Source organism: Musca domestica, unplaced genomic scaffold (assembly GCF_030504385.1).
Source record: "Musca domestica strain aabys unplaced genomic scaffold, Musca_domestica.polishedcontigs.V.1.1 37, whole genome shotgun sequence".
In the NCBI taxonomy this organism is placed as follows: domain Eukaryota; kingdom Metazoa; phylum Arthropoda; class Insecta; order Diptera; family Muscidae; genus Musca; species Musca domestica.
Genome location: NW_026712321.1, coordinates 905,230 through 924,229, shown reverse-complemented (window position 1 = coordinate 924,229; position 19,000 = coordinate 905,230). Strand labels below are relative to the sequence as shown.

At 34.7% G+C, this 19,000-nt stretch overlaps 2 protein-coding genes across 3 annotated transcripts in view; both read right to left on the bottom strand.

Moving 5' to 3' along the window:
* The window catches only part of LOC101892536 (protein 5NUC), a 174,379-nt gene that overhangs the window by 74,179 nt on the left and 81,200 nt on the right, over nt 1-19,000 (bottom strand). The gene's annotated exons all lie outside the window — the stretch shown is intronic.
* Nucleotides 153-17,805, bottom strand: LOC101895656 (neural cell adhesion molecule 1). 2 transcript variants are annotated; one of them, XM_059126203.1, is made up of 8 exons: nt 17,663-17,805; nt 16,899-17,067; nt 5,209-5,406; nt 4,670-4,992; nt 3,591-3,986; nt 3,373-3,534; nt 3,094-3,277; nt 153-497 (listed from the first exon to the last, which is right to left on the bottom strand). In XM_059126203.1, exons 2-8 carry the CDS (start codon nt 16,987-16,989, stop codon nt 322-324), a joined length of 1,530 nt encoding a protein of 509 aa, XP_058982186.1. In that variant the 5' UTR covers nt 16,990-17,067; nt 17,663-17,805; the 3' UTR covers nt 153-321. The 2 variants fall into 2 exon arrangements, with proteins under 2 accessions (XP_058982186.1, XP_058982185.1); XM_059126202.1 differs by having other exon boundaries at nt 17,649-17,788.

The window sequence follows — 19,000 nt, the reverse complement described above, 5'->3', positions numbered from 1 at the left end:
AATTCAAATGCCTTGAAGTGAAGAATTTGAGCGCACAGCACGACATAATGCCAAACACACAATTTGCCATTCAAGTGCTAAACTTGACACAATGGCAGCAGATTGAAATCAAAACTATAAGCTTGACTTTTTTGTTGTTATTGTATTTTTTCTTAAATATATAGGCTTATTATTAATCCTATTCACATTAATTTCAATTTGCACTAATTTATTTATTTGTGTATTTGGTTGTTTATATTAAATGTCTATTTTGTTATTTGTTCTTCCTTCTCTCTCTGCCTCTCTCGCAAGCGCTCGCTCTTTGGTTACAAGTCTCTCCCATTAATGCCGTGTAAAAAACCGTTGCCTTAACAGTGTTGTGGGTACTATGAGCAGAAGGGCATACAGAGATAAATGACACCTTGCTGAGTCCGATGCCTTTTGTTCTTTGGCACCGCCTCCAAAGCCGGCAATGACAACATTTTCCTTGTCATCGACAATGTCCACCATAGTGTCATCTGGAAAAAAGAGGAGAAAGAAGAAGGTCTCGTTTAAATATCACAAAGGAAATAAAATTAACAACACAGTAAGGGTGCGAATACATAAAAAGGCTGTTTTGACTGGCTTAAGTCATCGGCTCGCTTCTTCCGAAAGGAAGAAGGGAACATAGGGCCAAAATTGAACTAAGTGAACCTAAAATTCCTTTGTTCATCTATCGATGTTCCCCTACGAAGAAGCCAGCCAATGACTTAAATCAGTCAAAAAAGCATTTTATGTATTCTCACTTTAAATGATTTGATGGTCCGAAATTGAACTAGTCACCCTAATATCTTGTTATTTTACGAAAAAGCCAGCCGATGACTTAAAACAGTCAAAAAAGCATTTTATGTATTCTCACCTTAACTCCTATTCATCCGAGCTGCATTTGAAGTTTTCGCATGGAAAAACCGATTTAGTTTTCTTATTTTTTCCATGGAAAAATCTAGGAAAGTCGCCTTTCAGTCAACCTAAATTGAAGCAGTGCTAAATTTAATGATGAGAATACCTGGAACGTTTTTTTTTTTGCTGGCAGAAGTCACCGGCTGAGTTTTTCATAATATAACAAAGAAATTAGGGTGACCTAGTTCAATTTCGGACCATCGAATCATTTAAGGTGAGAATACATAAAATGCTTTTTTGACTGATTTAAGTCATCGGCTGGCTTTTTCGTAGAGGAATAAAGGAGTTTAAGGTTGACTTAGTTCGATTTTGGTCCTACACCAATTTGCTCGTTTCCGAAGACTCACCTCAAGAAGGGAGCATAGGGTCAAAATTGAACTAAGTGAACCTAAAATTTCTTTGTTCCTCTCCGATGAAGCCAGCCGATGGCTTTAGCCTATCAAAAAAATCTTGTATGTACTCTCACCTTAGCTCCTATTCATCCGAGCTGAATTGAAATTTTCGCATGGAAATACCCATTTAGTTTTCTTAGTTTTTCCATGGAAAACTCTAGGAAAGTAACTTTTCAGTCAACCTAAATTGAAGCTGTGCTAAATTTATGGATGAGAATACCTGGAACGTTTTTTTTTTGCTGGCAGAAGTCACCGGCTGGCTTTTCCATAAAATAACAAAGGAATTAGGGTGACCTAGTTCAATTTTGGCCCATCAAATCGTTTATGATGAGAATACAAAAAAAGGGTTTTTTTTTGGCTGGCTAAAGTCATCGGCTGGCTTTTTCGTCGAGGAATGAAGGAGTTTTAGGTTGACTTAGTTCGATTTTGGTCCTACGCCACTTTGCTCGTTTTCGAAGACTCACCTCAAAAAGGGAGTATAGGGCCAAAATTGAACTAGGTGAACCTAAAACCCCTTTGTTCCTCTACGATGTGGCCAGCCGGTGACTTAAGCCAGTCCGAAAATCATTTTATGTACTCTCACCTTAACTCCTATTCATCCGAGCTGCATTTGAAGTTTTCGCGTGGAAACACCCATTTAGTTTTCTTAGTTTTTCCATTGAAAAATCAAGAAAAGTTTCTTTTCAGTCAACCTAAATTGAAGCATTGCTTTATTTAATGATGAGAATACCTGGAACGTTTTTTTTTTGCTGGCAGAAGTCACCGGCTGGCATTTCCATAAAATAACAAAGGAATTAGGGAGACCTAGTTCAATTTTGGCCCATCAAATCGTTTATTATGAGAATACAAAAAAAAGGGTTGTTTTTTGGCTGGCTAAAGTCATCGGCTGGCTTTTTCGTGGAGGAATGAAGGAGTTTTAGGTTGACTTAGTTCGATTTTGGTCCTACACCACTTTGCTCGTTTTCGAAGACTCACCTCAAAAAGGGAGTATAGGGCCAAAATTGAACTAAGTGAAGCTAAAATTCCTTTGTTCCTCTACGATGAAGCCAGCCGATGACTCAAGCCAGTCAAAAAAGCTTTTTATGTACTCTCACCTTAACTCCTATTCACTTGAAGTTTTCGCATGAAATATCCATTTTTCCATGGAAAACTCTAGGAAAGTTGCTTTTCAGTCAACCTAAATTGAAGCCATATCAAATTAAATGGTGAGAATATATAGAACGTTTTTTTCCGGCATTTTCGTAAAATAACAAAGGAATTAGGGTAATCTAGTTCAATTTCGGTCCATCAAATCGTGACAAGGTGACAATTCATAAATCGCTTATTGGACTGGCTTAAGTCATTGGCTGGCTTCTTCGTTGGGGAATAAAGGATTTTTAGGTTGACTTAGTTTGATTATGGCCCTTCGTTCCTTTGTTCTTTTCCGAAGAAGCCAGCGAATGACTTAAGGTGAGAGTATACAAAAAGCTTTTCTGACTGGCTTAATTCATCAGCTGGCTTCTTCGTAGAGGAGCAAAGGGGTTTAAGGTTGATTTAGTTCGATTTTGGCCCTACACTCCTTTGTTCTTTTCCGATAGCCTTTGTTCTTTTCCGATAGATGACTTAAGCCGGTCAAATAAGCGTTTTATGTATTCTCACCCTTAAGCCAGACAAAAAAAGAGTTTTATGTATTTTCACCTTAAGTCCTGCGCTTTAAGTCTTCCTATTGAAACTCGTTTAAGGGGTGACTGAATGGAAACTCTTCCCAATTTTTTTTTTCGGAAATCTTTTTGCAAATTCTTACCTTCACTCTCCTCGCCAATGGTAAAGATGTAGGGCGCTGAGAATTTCGACCATCCCACTGTGTTTTTGGTTTTCATGCGTGTCTGCCATTCGCCAGGCAGCAGTTCCATTTCATGGGTTACCTTCCAGATGCCAGCCTCGTGGCGATGTGTGTGCAGTACTGTGGTTGTACTCCAGGTGTAGGCCTTAAAATAGATGAAACTTTAAAGATATATTTGTATTTTTTTAAGAAGAAAAAATCGTAGGCCTGTCCTGAAGCGTTCCAACATCAAATACATACCCCAGTCATTTTGTAATCCAACACAGCTTCCGACAAGGGTTGAAGACTGCGTACCAGCCAATACAGGGTTACCACGTTGCCGTTGATTTCGACACTTTCAAATTGGCCACGTTCCGGTTCCAACATCAGATGAACTTTCATTTCGCTGGAGCCAATGGTGTTCTGAAAACAGGGGGAGTTATATATTTGGATTAAAATGAAAGAATCTCCGAACATACCTCTGCTTGACATTTGTATTCGCCCAAGTCCTCCACAGCTACATCACGAACTGTTAAAGTGCTGCGATTGAAATGCTGCTCCGCCGCATAGCTCATCATGTACTTCTCCGACAAACTTAAATACTGATTATTTTTCAGCCATCTTGTAGTGGCTATGGGATGGCTGCGATAGTCGCAATACAGTTCAGCGATACCACCCAGTTCGGTATTGACATGATGACGGTGTGTCGACACCTTGGGTGCATAGTAGACAATCACCTCAAATCTGCCATGTTTGGGTGTGGGTGAACCATCATCATCCATGCACTGGTATATACCGGCATGATGTTCATCGACGGGGTCAATGAAAATTGCATTATCCTCAATCTCCAACTCAACGTCCGATGAACGACGGTTCTAGAAATAAAGAAAAATATAGTCAAAATTGATTTTTTCGTATTTTTGTCAGCCCGACTGGATAGAAAGAAGGTTTATTTTCAGACATTTAATCATCGAAATTTGCTTAGAAGGATTTTAAAAAATGAATTTCATTATTTCATTAAACAAATAATAATGCCTTGCGTCAATCTTAAAGGTGTAGTTTCACACGAAACAGGGTGACTACGATTAACCATTAGTTTTACGCTTAATATTATCTTTCTCAGAGTCACCCATTATTGCTGAAGCTAAAATGATCTTACATTCTTACGGTTCTAGAAATAAAGAAAATATAGTCGAAATTGAAATTTTCGTATTTTTGTCAGCCCAGCTGGATAGAAGGATTATTTTCAGACATTTAATCATCGAAGGCTTTTTAAAAATGAATTTCATTACGATTTGTTTAATAATGCCTTGCGTCAATCTTAAAAGTGTAGTTTCACACGAAACAGGGTGACTACGAATAACCAATAGTTTTACGCTTAATATTATCTTTCTCGGAGTCACCCATTATTGCTAGAGCTAAAAAGATCTTACACGGATTCGTCACTACTTATTGTTAGATTATCACAGAACCAACTCTGCCAGCTACCTACATTGAAGCTTTTTGTCAACATTATTTTATATTTTAATTGAATCGTCTCATTCGTTATTCCACTTACATTCAAAAACCATTTAATGTTGCTCTCCTCTCCGCCCGCACTCTTGCATTCACAAACATGAGATTCACCCTGCCTATAGACAATGCTGCGATCCAAGACATCGCGACCATCGCAGCGTATGCTAAATGCCTTCTCGATTGTCAGCACAACGTTTTGGGTGATATTCTGCGGCAGAACGGTGCAGAAGTAATTGCCCTCATCATCCAGTTGAGCACTTCGCAAGACAATTGAATTATTTTTTAAGGCCTCGAAGCGTTCGTTCATTGAGTGTTGGCCGTTTACAATGACAGTTTGATCCTTATACCAGATGACGACATTGTTTGCTGTCGGTGAGATAAGAAAGCAAACACACAGCCACACACACATACGTGTGTGCAGCACAGGAACATGGAAATCGAAAAAAAGGAAAATGAATAAATGAAACGGAAAAACACCGCTATCAAAGCAGTTCGCTTGCTATCAGTTAAACAAACAGTTAAATGATTTGCCTTTTTTCTGTATCTTTTGGCAACAAACTCCACTCCGGTTGGGTTACTTACCGTGAAAATTCTTGACGTCACAATTCATTAGCACATCCGCATTTGGTTCGGCCGAAATTTCAATTTCCGCTCTTTCGAAGTAAGGTGGGTCCACAAATATATTATCCAATTTAATTAAAGGCTCCGGCGGTCCACCACTGGCCGTTTCCAATTCATCATAATAATCGTCGTAGTAGTCGGGTAGGGCCAGACATGGTGCTTAAAGGATTCGTTGTAAGTATAAGATTTTTGGGGTTTTAATACTGAAGTTTTGCCATTAAGCAAAAATTACAATAATAACGAAACAAAGAAATGGCGGGCGAAACAAAGGGAGAAAGAAAAAAAAACGAAAGAAATATGTTTTTCCGTTATTATGATTATGAATGATTGAATGACAAGATGTAAGAATATGCTAAGGGTGTATGAGAGTCTGTGTGGTTGAGAGAGAGAGAGAAAAAAATCAAACATAATTGGAGCCAAATGCAATGTAAACACGAACAATGATTTGATAATATTAAAGTAATGAGTTGAGAAGAAGTTTTCCTGAGAGTAAAGCCCTATTTAGCCAGGATGCATAGAAGCCATGGTAGAAGAATGCAGGTCGATATTTATAATAAGCTATTCGGAGCTTATTGTAATATGAATTTTTCAAAAGATTTGACAAATTTCAACAATTTTTGATTGAAATTTTTCAATTCCAAAATTGGTTTGACAGTTCATTGTCCCAGCAGCTGTTTGGATTTTGCTACCTGAATTCTTCTACCATAATAGGAGTCGTGGTAGAAGAATACAGGAAAGTGCATCAACACTTGGGGAAACTAATATGTCAAAAATAAATAATTTTAATTTTTTTAATAAGTATATTTTTATATGTTGCCTTATATGACGTCAATCGGAGGTTGTTATGACATGCATTTTTCAACAATTTTTATAAATTTCAATAATTTTTTCATAAAACATTTTCAATTCCAAAATTGGTTTGACAGTCCATTGTCCCAGCAACTGTGTCGATGCGACTACCTGTATTCTTCTACCATGATAGAAGCACAGTGCAATAACAAGGTGTTCCCGCAAATTTTAAAAACCAGATTTAATTTCAAAACATGTTTACACTTTGTTGGATATTTGTTTACTTTTTGTTCTGTTATATTAATCACAATAATTTTGACATTACAGGTGGCAGTCAGCTGGCTTGGCAGGTAACCCTAAGCAGCTTGAAATCTTCGCATTGAAAAATTTTGTGACATATCATAAAGAGATGTCAGAGCCACATTCGAATGCAAAGAAGTTTCAAACCTATTCACGCCTATTCAGAGGGTAAGAATAAAAGTTTTCTTAATTACAACGATACTCAGGTAGGCTGATAAAGATAAGAGTACATAAAAAGCCTTTTTGACTGGCTTAAGTCATCACCTGACTTCTTCGGAAAAAATCGAACTAAAGGTGACAATACATACGTTTTTTTTTGACAGGTTTATGTCATCAGCTGGCTTCTTCGTAGAGTAACAAAGGAGTTTTAGGTTGACTTAGTTCGATTTTGGCCCTACGCTTGTTTCTTCTTTTCCGAAGAAGCCAGCCCATGACTTATGTCAAAACAGCGTTTTAAGATGGGAATACATAAAGCGCTTCTTTGGCTGGCTTAAATCATCGGCTGGCTTCTTCGGAAAGAAGCCCAGGACCGAAATCGAACTAAGTCAACCTAAAACTCCTTTCTTCCATGACTTACGTCAAAACAGCGTTTTTAAGTGGGGATACATAAAGCGCTTATTTGGCTGGCTTTTTCGGAAATGAACAAAGAATGCCTAGGGGCAAAATCGAACTAAGTCAACCTAAAACTCCTTTGTTCCTCTACGAAGAAGCCAGCCGATCATTTAAGCCAGACAAATAAGCGCTTTATGTATTCCCACCTTTATGTAATCTCACCTTAAGTCAACCTAAAACACCTTTGGGTGAGAATACATTAAGCGCTTATCTGGCTGGCTTAAGTCATCGGCTGGCTTCTTCGGAAATGAACAAAGGAGCCTAGGGCCAAAATCGAACTATGTCAACCTAAAACTCCTTTGTTCATATACGAAGAAGCCAGCCGATGACTTAAGCCAGCCAAATATGCGCTTTATGTGTTTCCACCCTTTGTTTCTCTACGTAGAATCCAGCCGATGACTTAAAATTGTCAAAAAACCGTTTTATGTAATCTCACCTTTATTCACCCGGGTTGAAAGGCAGACTTTAGTATTAAATCATCCAGGCCAATTTAAAAAAAACAACTTTGATTTATTCTTATCTATGTTTTCTTCCAAAAAAATAATATTTTGTTTTTAATTTTGCCACCTAAACAAATATTTGCTTGCCACAGTCCAGTGGTTGGTGGAAATGTGTCCATTAAAATCCACCCGCCTTTCCCCCCATTTCTCTGATCTCCCCTTTAAGATATGCTATCTATTTTTATATATATATTCTACTCTTTTTGGTTTCATTGTCAAGATACAAAATAAAATTCAAATTCAAGGTCGGCCACCCAAGCCAGTCGGCGGCGGTTGCTGGCTGGCTGGCTGGTGAACAGAAAAGTTGTGACATTTTTGTGTGTAGGTTGGTTTTCTTGGTCGTGTTGTGGGTAGGGTAGGTATGAGGGTAAACCTCTTTTTTTTTCTATAGGTTTTGTCTTTAATATTTTTGCCAAATTCAATAGCAAATATATTATATACATCACATACGTGTGTGTGTGTGTGCGAAAACACATAAATATATCTGTTGATAAAAATGACTGTACGTATTTGCCAAAGAACTTGAGGTAAGAAGAAAAAAAAAATATTATACCCTGAGTAATAATGTTTCTTGGCTTTAGCCACATAAGTACGCATGTACAAAGTATGTGTTCTTGAATTATTGTTGATATAGCCATAAAATAATAGATAGTGTGGATATTTATATTGTATAGAAAATTGTTTTGTCTTGGAATCCATATATTTACTCAGATAACGCTGAGAATGCTAAGATATCTGCAAAGAATGGCATAAAGAAGGTATTTTTGTGTACCAAAGTTTTTCAATTTCAGTACAACTAGTTTTAGAAGTTAGTTATGGCCATTAAAACTCTTTATATCCATGGATCAACAGTTAAATTAAAATGGGCAAAAAACGATCTATAGTACCCTGGATTCGTTTTTAATAATTCTTCTCAGGGCATTTTATAAGATTTCTTGTAAACCTCTGATTTTAGATGTGCGGGATATTAGGCAATATTGTTTGTAACACTATAGACTACTGTTTCCTGAGACAGTTTAACCCTATTTTTACTCAAAACAGTCGTTTTGTTTCTTTTTTAGGAAAAAAATACTAAAAGGCTTTAAAGCGGAATATTAAAGGCATAGCATATTTTGTGACATGTCAAAGGGAATGCCAGAGCCGCACTCAAATCCTGCCGTAGTTTTTTCCTTATAATTTGACATTAATATGTCTAGTCTTGATGCAATTTTTTCTACACCATTCAGAGATGGGAACTCGTTTTCAATAAAACTAAAATTTGACAGTGTGTCTGGATATTATTATTTGAAATGAGCCTACCTTGATTTAATTATACCATTGACTTAGTTCAATGTTCGCCCTACGCTCCTTTATTCTCTAAGAAGCCTTAAATTTACCTTAAATTTTCAGTTGACCCGGATATCATTAATGAAAATGTTTTACGTCACAGTTCACCTAAGGTTTGCGTACATAAGCAGCTTGAAGTTTTCGCATGGCAAATGTGACTATCATAAAGGAATGTCAGAGCCGCATTCGAATCCATATAAAACCTATTCCGCAGGTATGAATAAAAGTTTTCTCAATTACAACGCTATTCAGGTGGGCTGATAAAGGTGAGAAAACGTAAAAGGCTTTTTTTGACTGGCTTAAATCATCGGCTGACTTCTTCGGAAAAGAAAGAAGCGTGGGACCAAAATCGAACTAAAGGTGAACCTACATAAAACGTTTTTTTACAGTTTTCTTCGTAGAGTAACAAAGGAGTATTAGGTAGACGTTGTTCCATTTTGGCCCTAAGCTCATCAGTCATCAGTTGATTTCTTCGTAGAATAATTCACTGAAAAAAAAAATTGTTGTCTTCTACCGATATTTTCTTAAGTATCATTATATATTATTAAAATATCAGCGACAGTTTGGGTTTATAAACAAGAAATAATTTATTGTTTATTTGCCCGGTATTATTGTGTCACTTTTTTTTGATGGGATACATGACGGTTGCATTTAAACTTCATATTGGGTTTATGGTGTCAATGGGAAATAGATTTCCTATCATATTCATGGTAGAAGAATACAGGTAGATACATCAACGCTTGGAAACATTGATATGTCAAAAAAATTAAAATGTTTTTTTTTTTTTTTTTTCAAATATAAGTAGATTCTTATATGTTTTCTTATACGACGTCAAACATATTTGAATAATTTTTCATTAAAAATTTTCAATTCCAAAATTGGTTTGACAGTTTATTGTCCCAGCAGCTGTGTCGATGCGTCTACCCATGGTAGAAGAATATAGGTAGATGCATCAACGCTTGGGAACAATGATATGTCAAAATTTGCAAAATGTTTTGTCAAAAATAAGTAGATTTTTATATGTTTTCTTATACGACGCGAATCGCTGGTTGATAAAATATGTATTTTTCAACAATTTTTACAATCTTCAATAATTTTTCATTCAACATTTTCAATTTCAAAATCAGTTTGACAGTTCATTGTCCCAGCAGCTGTGTCGATGCGACTACCTGTATTCTTCGACCATGATCACATTTTACTATAATAGTATGTTTACATTAGAGTTTTTACAATTTTAGAGTAATTTAAACATATGCTAATCACATTCACTCTATAATGACGTTTACACGAGACAAACTCAAGAATCTCTTGTTTGTCAGTGTGACATTTTTCACAATATTTCCTAAAATTTTAGATAAACTTCTATTTCTATTCATTTTAACATATTCGTTATCATATTTGACTCAAAAATATGCCGAATTCCAGTTTTAGCTTCTTCAAAAAAAAAAAAAAAATCTGAAAACATTATTGTACAATTAATTCATGGTAGAATTAAGTAGGTAAAGTCAATCAATCATTTGTTTACATTTTTTTTAAATTATTCATTTTATTGTCAAAATTTATATTTACAAATCCATTTTATAAACAGAAATCAGAGATGGGAACCTGCTATTTTTTATTCAGTGAAATTTGACAAGGTAAATTACATAAAATTCAGAGATAAATAGCCTTATTTGAAATTACTTTTCCTTCTTAATTTTACCATGAATTAATTTATTTGAGGCTTGGAAAATCCATCGGAATCATGGTAGAAGAATATTATTTCTTTATTTTCCTGTCGACCGCAACATCAATTGATTCATTTTTTTTTAAAGAAACAAAATGGTACATGTGTGTATACATAAACAAAGAACAGCTGACTGGCACTTTATATCATATTAAACAAGTATCATGGTTGAAGAAACTGGTAGATGCATCAACGCTTGAGAACGTTGATATGTCAAAACTTTTTTTTTTCAAAAATAAGTAGATTTTTTATGTTTTCTTATACGACGCCAATTATTTTTATTATTATATACAGTTTTCAACAACTTTTACAAAATTGAATAGTTTTTCATTCAAGAATTTCTATTCCAAAATTGGTTTGACAGTTCATTGTCCCAGCAGATGTGTCGATACGACTACCTGTATTCTTCTACCATGACAAGTATGAACAACAAAGTAAACAAAGATCAGCTGACTGACACTTTATATCATATTAAATTAATCTAAAGAAGTATGATTTGAAAGTTTGATTTAGAAATCGAGTCAATTTAAAATGACTACTCTATAAGCGTACTTAAAAAAGGTAAAATGTGGCCATAGCTTGCAAAGAAATTACGAAAACGGAAAATTTGTCTAGTTAAAAATTTATAAATTCAACGTCATTCGCAGCAATTTTTTATTGGCTTCTATAAAAATGCTTTCTTGGCTGGTTTAAAGGTGGGAATACATAAAGCGCATATTTGGCTGGCTTAAGTCATCGGCTGGTTTCTTTGTAGATGAAAAAAGAAGTTTTAGGTTGACTTAGTTCGATTTTTGCCCTAGGCTCCTTTGTTCATTTCCGAAGAAGCCAGCCGATGACTTAAGCCAGCCGAATATGCGCTTTATGTATTTCCACCCTTAGTCATCGGCTGGGTTTTTCGAAAAAGAACAAAGGAGCTTTAGGTTGACCTAGTTCGATTTTGTCCTTACGATCCTTTGTTATTTTCCAAAGAAGCCAGCCGATGACCAGTCAGGAGTTCGTTTTATGTATTCTCACCTTTATGGTATGTTTCAGAACTGTAAGAAACTAAAACTTTTTGTCTACAATAATCGATTTTCCATTTATGATAGGGGAAAAAAATTGCAAAACTAGTAGATTCTTGGCTAAATTTTGTTAAGGTGGGAATATGTAAACGCTTTTCTGACTGGCTTAAGTCATCGGCTGGCTTTTTCGGAAAAGATCAAAGGAGCCTGGGCCGGAATCGAACCAAATCAACCTAAAACTCCTTTGTTCCACTACGAAGAGGCCAGCCAATGACTTAAGCCAATCGAAAAAGCTCTTTATATACTTCCACCCTTAAGGTAGGAATACATAAAGCGCTTATCTGGCTGGCTTCTTCGGAAATGAACAAAGAAGCCTAGAGCCAAAATCGAACTATGTCAACCTAAGATTCCCTTGTTCCTCTACGAAGAATCCAGCTGATGACTTAAGCCAGCCAAATATGCGCTTTATGTATTTCCACCCTTAGTTTTCGATCACAAACAGACAGAATATATTTTTATGACGACTTTATATAAATCTGATAACTATTGTACCTGTGGTGATATATGTGCGTCAAATAAATCACGATAAAGTCGTTATCACGATAAAGGGCTTGAGTGCTGCCAGATTTACAACATATGTTGCAATAATTGAGGAATTTAGACTCTCAGCTGATTTGGATAATCATTTCTCGCCATCTTTTTCTCAAAAATGTGTCAGAAAAAAAATTTGACATGTTCTCCCAAAAACTTTGTTTGTAAATTTATGTGAACTTGAATTGTGTAAACAAGCGTTAAGACATATTTACTTATGTAGTTATCTCCTCTGTTTGGCAACAAGAATGGGGAGTAGGGAGTGGGAGTGAGTGATGTCATAATTCATGACCCTGATTAAAACGTTCGTTCGTCTTAATACCTATGGCGAACAAACAAATGTCTGGATACCTATAACATCTGTTTTCTGCTTCTTCTTCTTGCTATGTTCCCTTTCGTTGTTTAACTTGGTTTTGTTAAGTGCTGAACAATAACAAAAAAAAGGCAGCAAGAACATAACTATCAGAGAAATAAGTAGGTTCTTCGAAACACATTTAATATTTGTTGTTAGCGTTTCCATTGTTGTGATGATAAAAAAGAAGAACAACAACACATGTATTTCAAACTTGTTGCTATTATTGTTGGCCTAAATGTGGGTACATAATATGTGCATAGACAGACTGGGGAGCGGGTAAACTTAATATTTAGGAGAGGACCGGATAAGCTTTAACTGTGATAAGATAAAAGCACAGTTAACAGCATGTGTGTGTGTGTGCGTGAGTGAACACACATCACAATGCGGAAAAACCCGTACTCTTCCCCCACAACATTTTTATTTAATTTTATTTTTATGTAATTTTTTCTTATTGTTTTTTTTCCTTTTCTCAGTTGTTGTTTTTTGTGTAAAAATATTTTCTAATGAAAACCGAAAGTGTTTTATTATTGTTTTGCAGTTTTTTTTGTTTGTTTTGTTTTCTATTGTTGACGTCTTGATGTAAAAGTCAAAACAGCAACCAACAACATTTCTATTTATTTTCTTTCCCCATGAAGAGGGCCAAGTGCAGCAGCAGCAGCAGCAAGTGTGAGAGGAAGAGTGATGAGTGAGTGGTTTGCTAGGGTTGCCATTGGTGATTTTCGGGATGCTGTAACGGTGGTAAATGATTGGGAATTCACATAATATAAATCCATATTCAAATGAGTTAAATAGGATTTTAGGGTTTTAATTGGTCTTAAAAGAACGTTTAGATTTATATATGTTTACAATTTTTTCGAAATGATTCATATGACATCTCATTGTCAAAATTTTTATTTACAAATTTATTGCATATACAGAAATCAGAGATAGGAACCTGTTTTGTATGCAGTGACATTTGACAACAGAAAATGCAGAGATAGATATTTTTATTTGAAGTGGCTTTACCTTCTTAAATTTACCATGTCCATTCCACGTCATGGTAGAAGAATACAGGTAGATGCATCAAACCTTGGGAACATTGATATGTCAAAAAAATGTATTTTCAAATATAATTAGATTTTTATATGTTTTCTTATACGACGTCATTCGGAGGTTATTATAATTCGGGGTTTTCAACAAATTTTACAAATTTAAATAATATTTTATTCAAAATTTTCCATTCCAAAATTGGTTTGGCAGTTCATTGTCCTAGCAGCTGTGTCGATGCGTCTACCCGTATTCCTCTACCATGGTAAATACCTTAAGGTTGGAATTGAAAATGTTGAATGAAAAATTATTAAAATTTGTAGAAATTGTTAAAAAAAACTCGAATTATAATAACTTCCGAATGACGTCGTTTAAGAAAACATTTAAAAATCTACTCATATTTGAAAAAAACATTTAAATTTTATGACATATCAATGCTCCCAAGATTTGATCCATCTACCTGTATTCTTCTGCCATGGTATTTACTATTCAGCCTGACTTAATAGGGTTCTCATGACCGGATTTTGTTTAATTCCGATGCTGAATATAAAAACCATGGTACAGTTAGTGGCATCGACGCAGCTGCTAGGACGATGAACTGTCAAACCAATTTTGGAATTGAAATTTTTGAATGAAAAATTTTTCAAACTTTGTAAAAATTGTTGAAAATCATAACAAACTCCAATTGGCGTCGTATAGGAAAACATATACAAATCTACTTATTTTTGAATGAAAAATTATTCAAATTAGTAAGATATTTTATAAAATGTAAATTATATAATTTATAATTTAATTATAATTATAATGTTGGTATCGTATAAGAAAACGCATAAAAATCTACTTATTTTTGAAAAAAAAAAAAAAAAAAACAAAATTTTAAAAATGTTGACATTTTAATGTTCCAAAACGTTAATGCATCTAACTCCATACATGGCATGATTCTGATTGAGCCATGGTACGTAATTTATAATGTTCTACATATGAAAAATTTGACATTATGTATGTAAAAAACCATGGTACAATCAAGGAGGTAAAGTTATGCAATCATTTGTTTACAATTTTTTAAAATATTTCTCATTTGAGAACATCTCATTGTCAAAATGTTTATTTATAAATCCATTGTACATACTCAAATCAGAGATGGGAACCTGTTTTTATGTAGTAAAATGTGACAAGGTAAATTACAGAAAATGCAGAGATGGGTATGCTAATTTCAAATTACTTTACCTTCTTAATTTTACCATGGTAAAAACATTTCGTCTGATAGTGCCTTTAGGAAAACTTATGTTCGGCACGGTTTAAACTTCTATCAGACGATAGAGGTTTTACATATGTGCTGTAACTTTTATTATCCATATACATGTGTATATATCAAAATTGTCATTTTAGATATGACTCATAATATTTGCTATTACACACTTGCATATGTTATGCTTTCCAATGAAAATAGGGCTCGCTGTGATCATAAAAGTACGTACGTACTTTACCATATTCTACATATGGAAAATTTGACATTATGCATATAAAAACTTTTCGTCTGATAGAACCTTTACGAAAACTTCTGTTCGGCATGGTGTAAGTTTCTTTCAGTTGATAAAAATTCGGTTGGCTTCTTCGTAGAGGAACAAAGGAGTTTTAGGTTTGCTAAGTTCCTTTGTCTTTTTTTTCAAGAAGCCAATCGATGATTTAATCCAATCAAATAAGCGTTTTATGTATTCTCGCTGTCACTTTTATTATCCATGTGTGTTTTCGTGTCTATGTCAAAATTACCATTTTACATATGACTCATAATTCTTGCTATCACACACTTGCATAAGTTTTTTTTATTTTCTTTGGTTACAGTGTGATTATATTGTATTGTTTCAAAAATTATAATACTTTATGGATGACACTTTACGGCAAATTTAATTTTAAATATAAAAACACAGTATTTCTCATAAAATAATATCTTTCCGAGGAAAATAGGGCTCGATGTGTGTGAAAAAGTACGTACGTTCTATACTCATGTATTTCACAACTGAAATGTCATCCATGTATCACACGATATATACAACATCTACGTATGGAAAATTTGACATTATATCAGCACTGCTCAAACCGTGTGATAGCACATGAGTCCAAAGTTCTTTATATTAATTCATTTATTTCAATTGTTTTTAAGCTTGGATGTTGCCCAAAAAATTATTAATAAAATGAATCTAAAAAAATTAAAAAAAATATTTTAACACTGGTTTTTCGATTATTTAAAAATCAATGAGAAATTGGAATGATGGGCGAGTTCTTGTTTTTGAGCACCCCAGCATTTTATCGTCTTTAGGAAAATTTCTTTTCTGCTGTTCAAAGGTGGGAATACATAAAGCGCTTATCTGGCTGGCTTAAGTCAACGGCTGGCTTCTTCGAAAATAAACAAAGGAGCCTAGGGAGAAAATCGAACTAAGTCAACCTATAACTCTTTTGTTCAATGACATAGAAGTATAAAGATGGGACAAGGCAGAGTCAAGATATGGCAACCCTGTGAAAGTAGCACTTTTGTTATGATATCGTAACAACATAACATAGTAGCAATGTTAAGCGATTAAAACCGCCGATGACTTAAGCCAGCCAAATATGCATTTTATATATTTCCACCCTAACTATGGAAAATTTGACATATCGTCTGAAAGAGTCTTTAGGAAAAAGCATGGTAGAAGAATATAGGTAGACGCGTCGACACAGCTGCTGGGACAATGAACTGTCAAACCAATTTTGGAATTGAAAATGTTGAATGAAAAATTATTTAAATTTTTAAACATTTTTGAAAACGCGAATTATAATAGCCTCTGACTGACGTAGTATAAAAAACATATAAAAATCTACTTATATTTGAAAAAACATTTAATTTTTTTTTTTTAATATCAATGATCCCAAGCGTTGATGCATCTACCTGTATTCTTCTGCCATGGGAAAAAGCAAAGTTTAACATTTTTTCCTAGGAAACTACGAAACAAAAATGCATTGGCAACCCTGGACCCCTGTTGCCCTTTAAAGATGATATAATATGTATGTATGGTGCCAGTGATGTTAGGATGCCGACGATGATAATGAGTGCCAAGCAATCTAAACAACTGAGGATGTTGTGCTCATCATCCGCGGCCAGAGAGTGGGAGAGAGAGTGGCATGAGTAATACAGATTTGCTTGGTGTTAGTGTTCTAGATGTGAAATCTTGCATGTTGTTCTTTTTTTGCATTTGTTGTTGTAATGCTGGTTGGCTGGCTGAGTAGCCTGGCCTTTACAAGACCACATGAGTACACTTGCGGGTAAAGAAGCAAAGAAGAAAATGTGCGTTATCTTGTGGCGATTATGTGTCAGTGTGTGTGTGCGAGAGTGTGCTGGCATACATTGTTATATCTTTAATTATGAACTGATGGCTAATTTTAACACTTACCATTGCTAATAAATCCTAAAACTAGGCAAATAAATACGCTTAAAAGCCAAGTTTGCTTATTTGCGATTTGTCTCATTGTATTCTGGGTCATATTCTGGGTAATTTTCGTATAATTTTTTTTTTCAATTTTTTTTCCTCAATTTTTTTGCTGTTATGTGATTTTTGTTTGCTAAAATAGTGGGAAAATAATTTTTCGTTTTGTAATTTATTATTAAATTTTACAATTTTCAATTTTTCACAATTTTCATTTTTAATATTTTTAAAGCATGAAAATAATTTTTGTTTTGTTTAAAAAAACTAATTTGCATTTTTTGCCAACACTTTTTTTGTGACATTGAGAGACATAGAAAAACAAATATTTATTTTTATTAGCCCCTCATCATTAACTAATTAATTTTGTATTATTTTCATGTTTTTGTTTATTTTACACTTGGAGCACCATTCGTTTACAAAAAAAAATGTAAAACAACAATAAAACAAAACACACACACAAGCTATTCACGATCCGTATGCAAATTATTTTCGCATTTGTTGTTTTAAATTCAAAATAAATTTGTATTCGTTTTTTTTTTCAAATCGTTACATTATCGATCGATCAGAATAGCGCCAGCCCGGTCGCCATCGTCACTCATTTAGTATTTTGAGCTCATTATTACACTGTCAGGTGTGGTGTTGATATTTTCAATTTTCAATTTTTTTTTTGTCAACACTTTTGAAAGAAATAATCAATTTTGCCAATCGGTCACTCACTCGATATCACTCACGTATTTAACTAATCCAATTTTCTCCCTGACACCTTCAATAGAAAATGCATTCTGTAAATGTTCGACCAAAAAAACAAAAATACGTTATACGTTGTGGCCGTACTCGTCGTTCGCTCTAACAGAATTCAACTAAATTGTAATTGCGCCAATAAGACGATTTAGAGTACTCCTTCACTACTAGAGTGTGCTGTGGCAATAGTGATATCTACATACATACACACAAACATAAGCATGTAGATACGTAGTCAAAGAGATATGGGGAATGAGAACGTCGACTAGCCACATATGATCGGAGTATAAATTGTAGGTAGTTGGCAGTTTTAAATGTTGTTGTCCTCCATACTATGGAGGGTATATTAAGTTTCTCATTCCGTTTGTAACACCTCGAAATATACATTTTAGACCCCACAAATTCTATGTCGATTTAACAATGTCCGTCCGTCTGTGGAAATCATTCTAGCTTCCGAACGAATTGAAGTAGATTGATACAATTTTACTCAAATGTACATTATGTCTGCAGGACTTTTGGTATTGAAAATGGACTATGTAGGTTCACGTTTTGATATAGCCCCCATATAACAGTACCTCCAGATATTCGGTATTTAGATGATTGTGGCGACATTATTTACCGGAATTGTTTCAAATATTGCATTTGAAGTTCGTAATGGATACTACAGCATAAGACAGAAAATTGTCTGTGCAGGTCCACGTCTTCGTATAGCCCCCATATAACGGTACCTCCCGATATTCGGTATTTAGATGATTTTAGCGACATTATTTACCGGAATTGTTTCAAAATTGGTACTTAAAGTTCTTAATAGATACTACGACTTAAGACAGAAAATTGTCTGTGCAGGTCCACGTCTTCGTATAGCCCCCATATAAGCGTACCCCCCGATATGCGGTATTTTGATGATTTTATCGACATTATTTACCGGAATGGTTTCAAATTTGGCACTTAAAGTTCGCAATAGATACTACGGCTTAAGACAGAAAATGGGCTACGTAGGTCAACGTCTTCGTATAGCCCCCATATAACGGTACCTCCCGATATTCGGTATTTTGACGATTTTAGAGACATTATTTACCGGAATTGTTTTAAAATTGGTACTTGAAGTTCGTAATAGATACTACAGCATAAAACAGAAAATGGGCCATGTAGATCCACGTCTTCGTATAGCCCCCATATAACAGTACCTCCCGATATGCGGTATTTTGATGATTGTAGCGACATTATTTACCGGAATAGTTTCAAAATTTGGTATTTGAAGTTCGTAATAGATACTACAGCCTATGACAGAAAATTGTCTGTGCAGGTCCACGTCTTCCTATAGCCCC